Below are 14,966 nucleotides of genomic sequence, written 5' to 3' on the forward strand. Positions count from 1 at the left end.
TCATCGAATCAGTTGGAGAGAGAGACCGTCGATGGACTTCGAGCGTCAATCGTTGCTTCCATGTGGCAGCAGCCAGCAGTACTTGATTTCCAAGTGAACGCCTGAATATATTTCTCATTTCATTAGCACCATTATCGCAGATGAAGTTAAAAAGCCTGGGAGGAGAGAAAGAACAGACGGGGGAAGAGGGAAGGAAAAGATGAAAAGTGAGGGCGATAAAAAGGAAAGCGAAAGGAGACGACAGTTTGAAGTTTGAACGCTCGCTTTGCCGCTCCTTTCCCCCGGGAAGAATGGAAGAAGACGAGCGGGAGAAGATCGGCCGTCTTCTCTCTGCATTTCGTTCTGCGCAAGTGGAGGATGTGTAAATTTTCGTTGCCGAACGGAGACATTCCTGGTTCCATCGGATCCGAGGGCGCAGGTACGTCCTATCCTGGTCACCGTTTGGATGTTTGCGGCGAGATCGCGATCTCGTGATCCTTTCGTTTCTTTTTCTCGTCGTTTTTTTTGCACCGTTCCGTGATCTACGTGCGTTTTTTTCCCCTCTCGGTTGCTTCTTCGCGTACTCTTTGATCTCGTTCTGAGTCGCCCTCGCGTTTCGGGGTAAGAGGCGGAGTCTTGCTTGTGTTGTTGCTTCTTGCTTGAGTTCTTCCGCATTTTCTCTTCCGTTTCTAGTTTGACGGAAGTAGTTGAAGCTTAATGCGTCTACTTTTTCGTTTACTTTTTGTGTTGCTTGTGTCTTTTTCTTTTTCTCTTAATTTTGATGAAATGAGTATTGTTTTTCTTGGGATTGTGTTGTGCTTTTTTTTTTTTCTTCTACTTTCCTGTTTTTGATCGAACGACGGATTTATCTCGTTCTTCTTGATTTATTGCTCCTTTAATTTGTCTTTTGCTACAAGGGAAACTCTTATTCTTGATTAACTCTCTCTCTCTCTCTCTCTTCATTTCAGCAATGCGACGATCCTTTTTTATTTTTATTTCGATTTTAAAAGCAGTTCATTTCTCTTGGATTTCTTGAAAGGAGGAGAAATCTCGTCGTAAATTTTCTTCTTCCTTCTTCGTTACTTTGTTCCGCTGGTTGCTCGAACAACGGCGCACCATCGTTTTTCTTGCATTTATTTCCCTTGTTTTTTCATTTCTTTCTCCCTGCCTGCGAGCTAAAACCTTTCTTTTAGGTCGATTTACTCCTTCTTTTATGGCATTTTCTCGTCGTTTTGCTCTTCTTTTTCGTTTTTTAATAGCTCTCTCTCCCTCACTCTCGGCGTCAAGCGTCAGACACTCCCGTTCGCATATTCGGAGGGCGACGAATGAAGGATTTATCTGCGTTCTGTATTTTCGCCGCTTATCTAGAGAGAAGTGTGCGCTTGCTGTAAGCAGAAGCGTAATGCTTTCCTTTTCTGCCTTTTCCGGGATATTATTCGCCAACCACCAAACTTGCGTCTGTCTGTCTCTCTCTCTCTCTCTGGAAAATGCTGGAAAAGGTGGATGGTAGCTATGAAGACGGTAAACCAGTTTCCATCGCGTTCATTAGACGTTCTTTAATCTGCTTCTTTTTGCGTCGCCATCAGCATTTGGTGGATGTTATTCCTCCTTTATTAGGTTACGATATGTGTATCTCTTTATTTTACCATTTTTTAATTTTCATTCTTGATCAACGTCATGAAATCCTCGTCTTCTGTTGAATAATTATGATGCGTGAGATTGTCTGGACAATGTACTTCTAGACGCTTTTCGGACGACAAGTGTCAGACGAAAGTCAAGCAGAAACCTTAATGGCTTGTGAAATTTGTGAATAGATGGCATTTGTATTATCATTGTCTTTGTGTGTGCTTAACGGGGAAGGAGAGAAAAGTTAGAGACTTGGAGGCTTCCTATACTTATTTCCGCAAAGTGTATGCTTCGTTTTTCACTTTCAGTTCTTATAGAGGAAATGAAGATAGTAGTTTTCGTGGTTTAGAGGTTGCCATCGTTTCCCTTTTTGGTTTTGTGCTTGCAAGTTTCGCGGGTTGGGTCTTTCTCCTGTTTCTTTCGCTATTGGTTTTCACCAGCTTAAGAATGTCACCTTGGTTTATTCTTCTGTTTGGTGTTCCTGTTCTCGAGCTGAACATTTTTCATTGATCTAGGCCCTTTTCCTTCTTTTGACCTTGTTATTTGACGATTATTTTCTTCCTTTTTTTTCCCCATTCCTTTTCCTAATATGGCCGAAACCAATTCCTGCCTTCTTACAAGGACGGTCTTGTAGCTTGTCATTTCGAATTCGTTTTTTTCCTCTTAAAGTTCTCTAGTTTTCAGGTTGTGTCTGACTAGTGAAACATTTTTGTATTTGTCTAGTGAATGTGAATATGCTGTTCACTAATATGAGGACATTTGAAATAGTGCATCCATGATTCTTGAATCTGACTGCCTGTGATTGATTTTTTACCAACATTGTACTCTTGATTTTGTTTTGGTTCTGTATCTTTTTCTCTTTCTGCATTCTTGAGAGCGGATAGTTACTTTGTTCGGTGGCATACTTAGACATTACATTTTTTTCCCTCAATTTAAGTTTGAACTGTCCTCATGGTTCTCATTTGGCAGGGTTCAACTGTTTGGAGTTTGCAGGACTTCCTATTTCTTGAAGAAGAAAATGGATCAGTACGAGGTGTTAGAGCAGTTTGGTAAAGGTGCCTTCGGTTCTGCTCTTCTTGTGAGGCATAAGCAAGAAAAAAAGAAGTAAGAACTTGAAATTACCTATGTTAATATTTTTATTTCTTCTTCCCCATCCTTGATTTAGAGACTGTTAAAAGTTCTCTTAATTTTCTTCTGTTTCTTAATTTCTATAGGTATGCATTGACGAAAATCCGTCTTGATTTAGAGAGTGTTAGAAGTTCTCTTAATTTTCTTCTGTTTCTTAATTTCTATAGGTATGTATTGAAGAAAATCCGTCTTGCTCATCAGACAGATCGCTGCTGGAGATCTGCACATCAAGAAGTGGGTGCTTGTTATGGATCATTTGTGTCTGGAAAGTTGATCCTTCACTTGGTGTTGCATGGGATTGTGTTGGAAGAAGAAAAATTAAGATAAAGAACAACATCTTTGCTATCAGCCACTATTTGTAGATCATTGAACTTGACTTGGATATCCTCGTGAAATAATTGATACAATTTTTTGGTGTTGATGCCTTGAATTTTGTCCTGTTGCCCATGGAAATTTTCAGGGTTTATTCAATGCAAATGTGTTTGTTTCCTTTCTGTTTTTCATTGAAAATTTGGGATATTAAGGCCTTGCACTCTGCACTTTGCATTGTTAGTACTTGGGTCTTGAATGATTTCTATAGCAGAATCTGGCTAGCCATTATCTGAAACCAACAAGAAACTTCCGTTTCTATTGCCCAATAATCTTAAGGCTGGAAATTATAGAATAGTGACATCTGTTTGCGCAAATGTTGGTGTGATTAACTTGTCGTGATGGATTGCTCATGTTGAGATGTCAGAATTTTTTATGTTGTCAACTTCCATATATTGGTCCAATGGTCTAGAAATTTTCTTCACCAGCCTGTGATCTAAAAACTTTTAATGAAATAGCAGCTTTGTTCTGAAGCATTTAGGGCATTGCCTCACCCATCAGGTATCAGAATCCAGCAGCAAAATAAACTGGACTTTTGTATGTTTTTTTTTTGTAAGGTATATCGGTTTATTCTCCATGGTTGGTCTTTGTAGATGGAGCTTATTTCAAGAGTCCGGAATCCATATATTGTGGAATATAAAGATTCTTGGGTAGAGAAGGTCAGTATTAATTCAGAATCTATTATTCATTTGCTACTGTTTTATTTAATTTGTGCTCCTATATTAAGAATCAAGACCTAATTTCCACAAAAATGCACATGTGATAGTTTATTACTGTAGCTTGTTCTGTACTTCTTTTGTAATAGGAATTTTCTTTGCTAGAAGCTGTCTCAACTAGCATAAGAGCTAAATTTATGACCTTTTATGCTTCTCAAATGTGACATAATTCATTGATAGTCCTGACATATCTTCATTATTAGCTTCGCAATGTTGGAAAAGAGTAGTTCTGCATACTGCCATGGAAGGTTAGAAAGTAATATTTCTGCATACATGGAGTCAAGTTTTAGAAAATAATAGTTGTGCTGCGAATTGACAAATAGTAATGGGGGAGAAAATGCCAAGTTGTCATGCTACCTCATCCTTTTCTGCTTGTTTTATATCTGAATGTAAGAAATGAATTTCCTTGCCATCTTAAACATTTTCTTCTTTCAGTGACCAAACAAAGGTGGCTGAACGAAACATTTTCATCCTGTCTAATACTATCTACATGCATGGTGAAAATTTTAAACCAGATACTGGTGAAACAATCAACTGTTCAGAAATTTTCACCAACAACCGCTCCTCTCAACAGCCTTCTTGATTTCTCATATGCAACGCTTTAACCACTGTGACAGACAAAGAAATAAGATGAATAAGCTAAAATAACACAAAAGTTAGACCATTACGTGTAGCATACCATGATTTAGTTAAAGAAATAATAGCCAGAAATTGAAGGTGATATATGTATACTAACAACAGCGTTTCAGATAGGAGAATCATCTTGGAGCCACCATGTAATGACAAATTATTCATATGGAAACCAGGTGACCCAAATATAACACAGTTCTACAACAATTGAAGTCCATAGAGTAAAAGCCCAAAACAACAGATTAGTTAATGTTGCACTTGCAAGAGACTCATTTTAACTTGCAGGACGTATAGTCAATGCCACCACCAGAGCAAAACAATCACTCTGTACCTGGGAATTGCCAATTTCTACATCCAAGAACTGGACATATTCTTTCAGAACCTTGAAATCTTGCAACCATAAAGGGGAAACACAATACATGTTGCATTGCCGACTTGCCGACAAAGATGCAGTGATGCACCACAACAGACGGCTCAGTATGAACCTAAAAAGGAAGTTTAAGAGCAAATTAGACTGTAACTAGTGCACTAACTACTAAGCCACTAACATGAAAAACAAAAAAATATGAAGTTTTCAGGAACTGAACAATTTGTATTCTGCCCTCCTACTAATATGCAAAAATCACTAGAACATTGTAAAAAATATCATTGCCAGGCAGCAAGCATGTCTAAATATGCATGAGCATTGACAATCAAGGCACATGAATATTCAAGACAAATTTGTTATGCTTCTTTTGAATGAAACTTGTTAAAGAGATTGGTCTCAGATGCTGCACTCACATCTCAAAAGTGTCAACATCATTCAGTCAAAATCATAGCTACAATCAGATAGGTTGATTGACTAAACAGGTAATTAACTTGCATAAAGGTTTGTCAATCAAGTTACTGATGAAAAGTTTCCCTAAAGAACCTATGAACTGTGAACTTGCAGTTTACCTGGACCCTGCTCACTAAGTTCACACACCACATACTGTCGAGAAGACCCAGACACTGCAATGCAGTACTGTAGAGATGTAAAGAAAAATAAGAACTCAACCAATGTTCCCTCGGAATATATCTAGAAACATATAAACATACCTAATGTTTGATACAACAATTAGAGTACTTCCAATTAGCGGGGACAAAACAAGAGGTGCTTCCTTACAACGAACTCAAGTTACAAAAACCATTCATGAATGTCAACCTTCACGTACAGCAATAATATTAAAGGACCTTCAGCATGACCAACTATGCCAAGCTGCCTAATGTGTACCATTGATATTTGAAGGATTGCATAGACTAAAGCTTTGATGACATCTGCATTACCTGCTTCAAGCAAGGCTTCTATTTTTACTTACTGCATTCAAAAACCCTTGGAGGATCCATCGACTCTGTTTGTCTGTCTTGAAGCATCTTCACCTTCCATGGTTTAAATCTTTTTCTTTTATTCACCTTCTCAACCCACAAGGCTCTCATGCGCATGCTCATCAAATATTGCCCTTTCAGTAATTCCCACCCAAATGTGTTGAACATTGAAAAACACTTCAAGCATTCAAATGCCTTGTCATTCCAAGAAAATTACGATAAAAAGACAGAGAATTAAAAGACCACCTGTGTGACAATTGCATAAAGTGGTAGTGTGCTGTAGCTGCAAGGACCTTGAATAATCAGCCTGCACCTCATGAGCATTTTGTTCGAGAGAAGAGAGAGAGAGATCCAACTATAAGTCTTGGAATAATGAAACCAATTCTCCCTTGCAGCCATACAATTTGCCTGAAGGAGCTTCGGTCTGAGTAAAGCATTAACCACCCAAAAACAAATCTAGTTCTACTAGTTCATATCAGTCATGGAGAACAGCTCCAGTTCCAGTCAAGAGGGCTGCAAAGTATCCACAAACAACCAATATACGTGCAGAAAAAAGGAGCTTTAGGGAGAGTGCACTTCGTATCTTTCACTTCTCCTGAAAGAGTGCTAACTTAACCCAAATAATTAAGATTCCAAAACAGTGCATTTAGATATGGTTCTCAGATCACGTCACTTATATCAACCATTAACCATCTCTAAGATTTAAACTTTGGCATGCCCAACTTGCAATGAAAAAAGCGAACAAGAAAGTTGATAAATATTCTGTATCACTCTAGAGAATTTATTGTTCGAGGAGGCTTTGAACCTAGCAAGAAATGAAACAATTCACTGTTCACTTTTATCAAACTACAACCAGGCTCCTTCCTCACACTTCTATTTCCCATCAACTTCCTCACCTCTTCTGCTCCATCCCATCTGCAAATCGATGCATACATAATCGTCCACAGAACATAGTCACCACTTTGATCCGGTCTGAGTTCAAGAAGCTTTTTTGTTGCACGTTCAGCTAAACAGAGGTCGCCTTAAATCGTACACGCCCCAAAAGTGTTATCCATATGATAGCATTAGGCTCAATTGCCATTCCTTCGCCACACAATGATGGATCGGCTATTATCTGGCAGGGCCAAGCTGGGCTGGCTTGATGCATGTGTGGTAACATGCTTAGAATGGTGTGTTTGCATTAGAGAAGGTCATGTCTAATGCAATCGCCACATCATAATTTGTGATAATTTCTTCTGGTGGATAAGTTAATGTCTCATTAACATATAAGTGGAGAAAAACATTTTCAATTAATTAGTTATATGTGTGTGTGTAATTAAACTTTAATGACGTTCACTTTTATCTGACCTAGCTAGGCCGTCCAACTCCCAAGCACAACTTGTGCTGCTATTCACAAATCTAATTGCATGAGAACTAAAAACCTCATCCTTTCCCTCGCCGATAAGGCATAGAGTTGCATCCACGTTTGACTTAGCGACAACACTGTCAATTAGGTACCTCATATCACCACATATGTGCAATAGAACCATTCCAAAAACATTGGATATGAAGGAAAATTTAATATCTGATTAATAAAACAGATCACATTTGGATTTAAGAAATGACATCTGATTGGATTCAAATACAGATTTAGATATAAATGAATATCCTATTAGATACAAATTCAGATCAAATTATTTATTTTTAAACATACATCCCATATCCGATACTCTTACATTTTTAAAGTTGGTCAAATTCAGTTTTCCGATTTGGTTATAAATGGAGAATTCAGATTCAGATTACGAAATTGGGTCTTGGGTTCGAATTCAGATGTAACTTTTCTTAGTTCGTATTAGAATGCGAGTTTGTGAATATCTGCAAAAGCAGATATGGTTAAGGGTATATTTGAGTTGAATCTGATCAGTTCACGTCTCTACTCATACACCACAAACACATATATAATGCTGGCTAATAATGAAAGACCTCATTCACCAAAAGCTTAAACAACCATGTAAAGCCCTTTAGAAAAATAAATAAAGGTAAAACTAAAAGATAATTTATGAATATTTTCATTTAGGAATGAAATCTTATTAAAATTGGAAATGAAAATGTAAAAATAGAACATAATTTATGAATCTGTTCATTTAGGAAAGAAATCTTATTTAAACTTGGAAACAAAAGATATAGGATTAAAAATAATTTATTAGTCTTTCATTTAAGAAAGAAATCTTATTGACAATTGGAATTCAACAAGCTGGTGATACTTATATAAAATGGAAAATTCACCCCAGGCACCACCATTATTCATGGGAATGATAGAGAATCCCAAGCTTCTTTGGGCATTCATCCATAGATCTATTCCAATTTCCCTTTAACAATTATATTTAAAGTCTTTTTTGAAATCTAACCTTATTAGGTTGATGCACAATATATTGTATGTTCATTTTTGTTGTTGTTGTAGTAGTGTTTTATAATAAGCAAAAATGAATTGCTCTCAAAGCATCAACATTTTGGTAAAAAGAAATCAATATTTTTCATAAAAACAACCAGATTCAAAACATGTTTTATATGAAAATATGTTGTTTATCTTTTATTTAAGATAACATTTTAGCAAAATAGTACTCCTGAGGCGGCAGTCCAGTTTAATCAAGTCTGGTTTCTTTTAATATACTGCGCCTCCTTATGTGTCCTCCTGTATTGTTCCACCCTCCTTCAGGGCCTCTCACAGCAAGATATTGAGGCACTACATCGTCGGGTTTCAGATGAGGAAGGGCGCTCTCATAGACGTACCTGCCATATTGGTTTTCATCTCCTGGAAGGGTTAACATGTGATGGTTGTTGGATTGCAAGTCTTGCTAACAAAGCTTGTGGTATTGGTTTCGCCGTCGGACTTTTTAGTGCCAAGTTGGGTGTTTCTAATTATTGAATACGATTCATGCCAATGTTGGGGTTTTAGGTTGTTGGATTTGGATTTGGATAATAACATGTAAGGGTTTTAGGTATTAAATTTATGGTACAATGTTGTGCTTTTTAGATTCATATGCCATAATATTGTATGGAGTTTTCATTGTTGATTGTGTTTTTTATACAAGAAGACGCCTGGGTTATGCATTCATTTGCTTTTGTTGGTTTCGTTTTGGGAGATGTAGTTATTTGATTTGGTTAATGCCCCAGTGGGGATTTTATTTCTCCAAGTGCATCACAGGCCAAAGATGCTATGCAAGTCTAAAAACCTTAGCGTTAATCATTGAAGGACCGATGAATAATTGAATCACGTCATGGCCTAGATATAGAAACTCTGTTGTTCAGCAGATTTTTTCCTCCTATTGTATAACATGTAGACAACATAATGGCTTTCAGATTTTTTCCTCCTATTGTATAACATGTAGACAACATAACATAATGGCTTTCTTTTTCGCGTTTTGTATCTGTCAACGTGAATCATAGTTCTTATATGATGGTTCTCAGGTGTCTCTACTGTTACTCGATAGTACATCTCCATCCTAACTCTTTCGCTGCAAAAATTTCACCATTATTCCGTGATTGGGACGAACATTGTTGATCATTCCGTGATTGGATATATATGCTCATGACCAGGGGCGGAGGGAGGGGGGGCCGCCCGGGCCATGGCCTGGGTGAGCGGAGGAAAAACTTTTTTTTTTATATTGAAAAAATCAATTTTTTTTAGTTTGGCCCGACCAGTCGCTTCTCGTCGCTCCTCTTGGCCCGACCCTGGCCCGGCCCGTAAATCGTCTTGGCCCAACCCTAAAAAAAATCCTGGCTCCGCCCCTGCTCATGACTCGTCTTCACAACTGGGTCGTTTGCCAGCGAACAAAGCGAACAAACCTTTTTAATCAGGACAGCCATAAGCTGCAGAATACAAAGAAATTTTAATTGTTATGAACGGAGCTGAGTTTGGAGTACTTGTTACCAGGCTAGTGGGTTCATTTTTAACATTAATGTGGCATATCCTTACTTAGAAGCAATTGGATGCCTGGTATCAGGCTTTAAGATACTACAATCTTAAATGGCTCATTGGTAGGTTTTGAACTGTAATCTAAACAAACAATGAATCTTAATCTACCACTTCCAACTAAATAACCTTTAAAACTCTCTTTATATTATACTATTGCACTAGGCTTTTTGACATTTTAAATGTGTCTATAATGTTTGTAGATGAACCAAAATGTACTCACAATTATCAAAATGTCTAAAAAAAATCATCGGCGGCCCTGACGCTCCTGCTCCTGCTCCTTCTCAGCCCTTCGTCCCCTTCTTCCTCTCTCTGAGCAGCACCAGCAGCAGCCGAGTTGTTCTCTTCCACCAGCGGCATCTGAAACCTGCAGACCGGGCAGGTGCTGTGGTTCTCGAACCATTTGTCTATGCAGTCTTTGTGGTACCTATGTCTGCATGGTGTCTCCCTCGCCTCCCTGTCTGTGCCAAACCCCTCCAAGCAGATAGGGCACATCCACCACCACCATGCTCGCAGACGCCTCCATAGCTTCCTAAAAGGAGGACGAAAAGATCAAAGTCAAAACATCCCCATTTGAAGATGAACTGTAATTTCCTTGATTTTGTAAAAGTGAATGAGGGATAAATGTGAAAATTTGCTAAGGAGTTCCAAAACAGTCACAAAAAATTAAACAAGAGAATACATGCGTGATTGTCCAAGAATCCAAATACAAGTAAACAAAATTCGATACTGTGTTGGTATTGTGTGCATATTATTGTAATTTGAGTCTAAAGCCAGCAGAGCAACAAGAGATTAGCCGGATCCAGATCACGTTCATACCCAAACTGAGGTAGGGGGATGCATAGATTTTGCGTAACTGGGGAAACTTTTTTCTTTTAGAAAAAGAAAATGAGGTAACTTAATTGAATTGTTAAAAAGAACACACGGCTTTTCAAATAACCCTTTAGCTTGTCGGCCAAGGGGACAAACACATGTGTGGTCTTCAATCAGCAACGGGTCATTTGTTTGAAGCTAGTAACCACAGCATAAAAAAGGAGAACTGTTTGTTCTGATCAAGCATCCAACATAAAAATGGCACCAGATTCCATTCCATCGCGTTTTCTTGTCACTCTTATTTTCATATGCCCCTTCCAGTGTTCCGACACTGTTTGTTCTGATAAAAATCAGAACCATTGATAGATGTCTTCGGCATGTAAATTTCCAAAAGTTACGGAAAACTTTCAAGAAGATTCTTAAAAAATCAATCATAGCGAGTTTCGACACTATGTTAAAATATTATAACAAAAGAATCTGTTATAATATGGTACCAACTATAGTGTTATATGGTTCTGAAGATCTACCCTAAACTTTGGGGCAGGTTAATTTAATAATAACAAAAGAATCGGCCTATTCAGCTGCTAAATTAATCATTTTTGGAAAACAAATAAATGGAAAATGCATTTTTCAGAAAAAGATAATTAAATTCAAAATAAACCGTTAAAGAATGACTCATGGAACTACTGAATCCTCCATGGGATCAAATCAGGTCGCCACCCAAACAGATTGTCAAACTCTTGACATTCTTTGGACTTCAACCAACAATTGACATACTTCGGTTTTACCTCACTAGCTGTGTCGTCGGTTCAAGCGCAAAGACTTGACATTCTTTAACTTGAAAATCTTAACCTAACCCGCTCAGCATGCGAACACGACTTACCTTGAGCTGGTGAAACTCGGTCTAGTTTTAGTGCCTAAAGATTCGAAATAGAGACCGATTTGGTTGCACGCCGAATCCAGATTTTGAATCTCATACAACAATGTGGTAAATCTTGGTACCCAATATTCTTTTCTTCTTCCTCTAGTATATGAACCCTCCAAGAACCAGACCACTTAATAGCCTGATTTCATAATTTGGAGAATATGAAAAGTTGGTGATTCTCAATTTAGAATGTTTGCTATCTAGATTTGGAGCCATATCAATTGTACATGTGCATTTGTCTTCTAGGCTACCATTTATGCACCATAAACAATCAACTGGGGTTGGCGATCCAAGCAAAGCTGTATTGCAAATTCGATGCGCTCGGATTGGAAACAGTTGATCCAAATAGCTGTCTGTCTGTACCCGACCTGAAGTTTCGTGCTGAGGTCGGGTCTGATACTCAATCCAAACCTCAAACAATATCAGCCTTAATTTTGGATATGATTGAATTAAGGTATCATGAGTCAAGGCAAACCGGAGTTGGTCTTAATAGGATCTGATGTGATTGGAGTTAGATTAAAAGAAGCGATATTTGAGGTTTTGTAAATCATTTTTCAATGTCAGGTGAATGGCTGTAATTCTTCAGTTCTGAAAATAGTTGGGTTTATTTTTTTCTTATTTTTTAAGCAAAATTATTCTTAATTATTCTGGTTTTTTATCCAAATACGAGAAAATTAAAATTCCTGTTTTGTTTACTTTCATCTTTTCTTCTCACACATTTCTAGTGTTTTGAACAAAATGGTAGAACTCTAATAAATATTTCTAATTATTTGAAAAAATGTAATTTTTTTCGAAGGTTAGTTTGAAATGACATTATGCACTTGTTGTGTGAGCGTGTCAATTAGAAATTTGTTATAGAAAAAAGGCTATTTTGGTCATTGTTGCTCTTTCTTGGGCCCTTATCAGTTGTCAATTTTCGAATTTGAAGTCGGATGAGATATTCAATTTTGGAGGTTTAAGCGCATACATGAAGCCCATACATGATCCAGATCTGATGATTTTGTTATTTTGGAGTGGGTCCAAAATTAGATAAGTCTGATCTATCGACTTCCCTGTCCTGGCGATGCAATGTTGTTTCTCAGTTATTCTGTTAATAGGAAGGAGGTTTATGAGGGGGGTTGAATTAAAATTTTTAAATTTTGTCTTAGATCGAAATTTCATTTTCCAAAATTTTTACATACAACAATTGTTTTAAAATTTATATATAAATAAAAAAAAAAAGAATTTTGAAGCGGGGCCAGGGCTCAAGTGGGCCCTACCTTGGCTCCACCCCTATCTGCAAAGACATCAGATCTGTCGGATCCTTAAACTCATGCTATTTGTCCATAATAATATGTTTTTTTTGTTGATTTTCATAGTTTTAAACATGAACAACATATTCACATGAGGAGTTTTTCTGAAAAAAGTGACTATGGGTTCAGGAACATCTCTCTCTCTCTCTCTCTCTATATATATATATATATACACTAAATTTGGATCTTAATTGGACTTGGTATATCATTTGTGACGAATATGAATCTAAATCTAAGACCCAATAGAGATCCGGACAAATTATATGCTGTCACCTAAGCGCGGGGTGGGGGTGGCGGCGCGGCACATATCAAAAAAATTAGGTGTGGCGGTGCGGTGAGCGTATTTTAGTATTATTATTATTATTGTTGTTGTTATGATTATCATCTTTTATGGTTTGACCTTCAAAGTTTAAAATAAAAAAATTCAAATATAAATAGATAGTTTCACTTTCAGTCATAAATGGACAAATGCACATGCATAACACAAGTACATTAATCTACACAACTTTATTCATATACTAAAATCAGAATTAACTTAGTCTCTTCCTAGTAGTTTTGAAAGTTTAAAGACCAACAAAATAAGCATTCCAATAAAATCAAGCTGATGTTAAGTAGCTGAATCAGTTTCATTATTTGGGAAAACTAAAAGAATATACAAGTTGGCCATTTATTTTAGATTGCATAGCAAATGACAGAGTAGCAGCAGTTACAAAAGTTTCTAGCATATATTGCGAAGCACATCTAGGAGGGGCGAGGAAGACGTGGGCGAAAGACATGGGGCGAGGTCGACGCGGGTGAGAGACATGGGGCGAGGTCGATGCGGGTGGTTGGCTCTATTAAAAATTGAAAAAAAAAACACTAAAAATTGAACGAAAATAAATCGACTCTCGCATTTGACCGCACCCGACTCGGGTCAAATGAGAGTCGGAAAAGGACAATTTTAGTTGAGTGCATCAGCCACACCCGACTCTTGTTTTACCTCTTTGAGTGAGGCGAGTGCGAGGCCAAAAAGGGCGCACCCGCACTCGCATCGCGTTGAGGCAAGTGCGATGCAAAAAGGGCGCACCCAGGTGCCTTAGATTATATGTAAATTAACTAGATAAAAACTTACTTGTTACGGAGATTCAAGTCCATATTCCAATTCAAGCAGTTATACGGTTAAAGTTGAATCTGAATCTTTGACTCTACCAAGATCCAACTTTATTATCTGTGAAGCTAAAAAACTTCTTGGTTCAAGACGTTCATGTCCAAATTGTGGTTTGAGCGGTTATCCAACCACATAAGATCCGAATTCCGATCACAAATACAAATATTTTACATCCCTAATTGCGTGGGGCGAGAAGGATATAGGATTAATCTTGTGGGAAGACAAAAAATTTCCCTTATTTACTCTAACGATTAAAAGAAAATTTATAGAATAAGTGTATGTTTTTGCTTTATGCTTATTTATTGATTGGGTTTATGGAATTTTTTCATCTTTATTTTGGACAAAAGTCTTAAGTTATTTCCATAAGCTTTATAAAGTATAACATAGCTGGTTGGGCTGGTGGGTGCGAATATTGTGATTCATCAACTCAATTTATCAACTCAATTTCTGTATGTACTATTTCTGTATGTACTTTAATTCGAGCCCCCACATAAAAAATTTAGTCATATGCTATGTCAGCATCACAGTCGTGCCATTCAACTTGGATAGACGATATATTTGTCTTTGTAATGTTTGGCATAAGGGCTTACTCTCCGAAGAAGAAGAAATTATACACGAAAACGTAATCAAATACGTAATCAACCCTTCTAACTTCGAGTATTGTGCACGTCAAGCTCTTTCAAGCAAGATTGCTATTAACATATTGAAGTACTTGCACACAAATTGGACCATAAGATAGTTAAGGTACACACTAATTTTTTTTTTTTTCTCTTTATCGTGTGATTAAAATCAGCCAACATTTGAATCAAATTAATAACAAACCGACCTTATTTGACGGTCGATTCATGAATGGCATGCGCCAACTCCTAAATTTTTTTACTTATTCAGAATTATTATACATAAATTTTTTCAGAAGATAAACTTTTATTAATTGTTATGGATTCACGACCGATTCAGCATATCAGCAGCCTCGTCAATTTAGTTCGAGAACCAATTGTGATGACACTGCTTTTTTAGGTTGAGATAAATTTATTTCCAATGAGTT

The 14,966-nt window shown here is 37.3% G+C and overlaps 2 protein-coding genes across 2 annotated transcripts; one reads left to right on the forward strand and one right to left on the reverse strand.

The window, feature by feature from the left end:
• Window positions 1-531: 531 nt before the first annotated feature.
• On the forward strand, window positions 532-3,227 carry LOC116267959 (serine/threonine-protein kinase Nek2-like). Its single transcript, XM_050080950.1, has 3 exons — window positions 532-600; window positions 2,575-2,709; window positions 2,901-3,227. Exons 2-3 carry the CDS (start codon window positions 2,624-2,626, stop codon window positions 3,058-3,060), a joined length of 246 nt encoding a protein of 81 aa, XP_049936907.1. The 5' UTR covers window positions 532-600; window positions 2,575-2,623; the 3' UTR covers window positions 3,061-3,227.
• A 1,019-nt stretch (window positions 3,228-4,246) lies between these two features.
• LOC126409688 (uncharacterized) lies at window positions 4,247-6,808 on the reverse strand. Its single transcript, XM_050075552.1, has 3 exons — window positions 6,039-6,808; window positions 4,780-4,933; window positions 4,247-4,426 (listed from the first exon to the last, which is right to left on the reverse strand). The coding sequence occupies exons 1-3, from the start codon at window positions 6,189-6,191 to the stop codon at window positions 4,386-4,388; spliced, it is 348 nt and encodes a 115-aa protein (XP_049931509.1). The 5' UTR covers window positions 6,192-6,808; the 3' UTR covers window positions 4,247-4,385.
• Between the last annotated feature and the right edge of the window lie 8,158 nt (window positions 6,809-14,966).

Source organism: Nymphaea colorata, chromosome 1, assembly GCF_008831285.2.
Source record: "Nymphaea colorata isolate Beijing-Zhang1983 chromosome 1, ASM883128v2, whole genome shotgun sequence".
Classification (NCBI taxonomy): domain Eukaryota; kingdom Viridiplantae; phylum Streptophyta; class Magnoliopsida; order Nymphaeales; family Nymphaeaceae; genus Nymphaea; species Nymphaea colorata.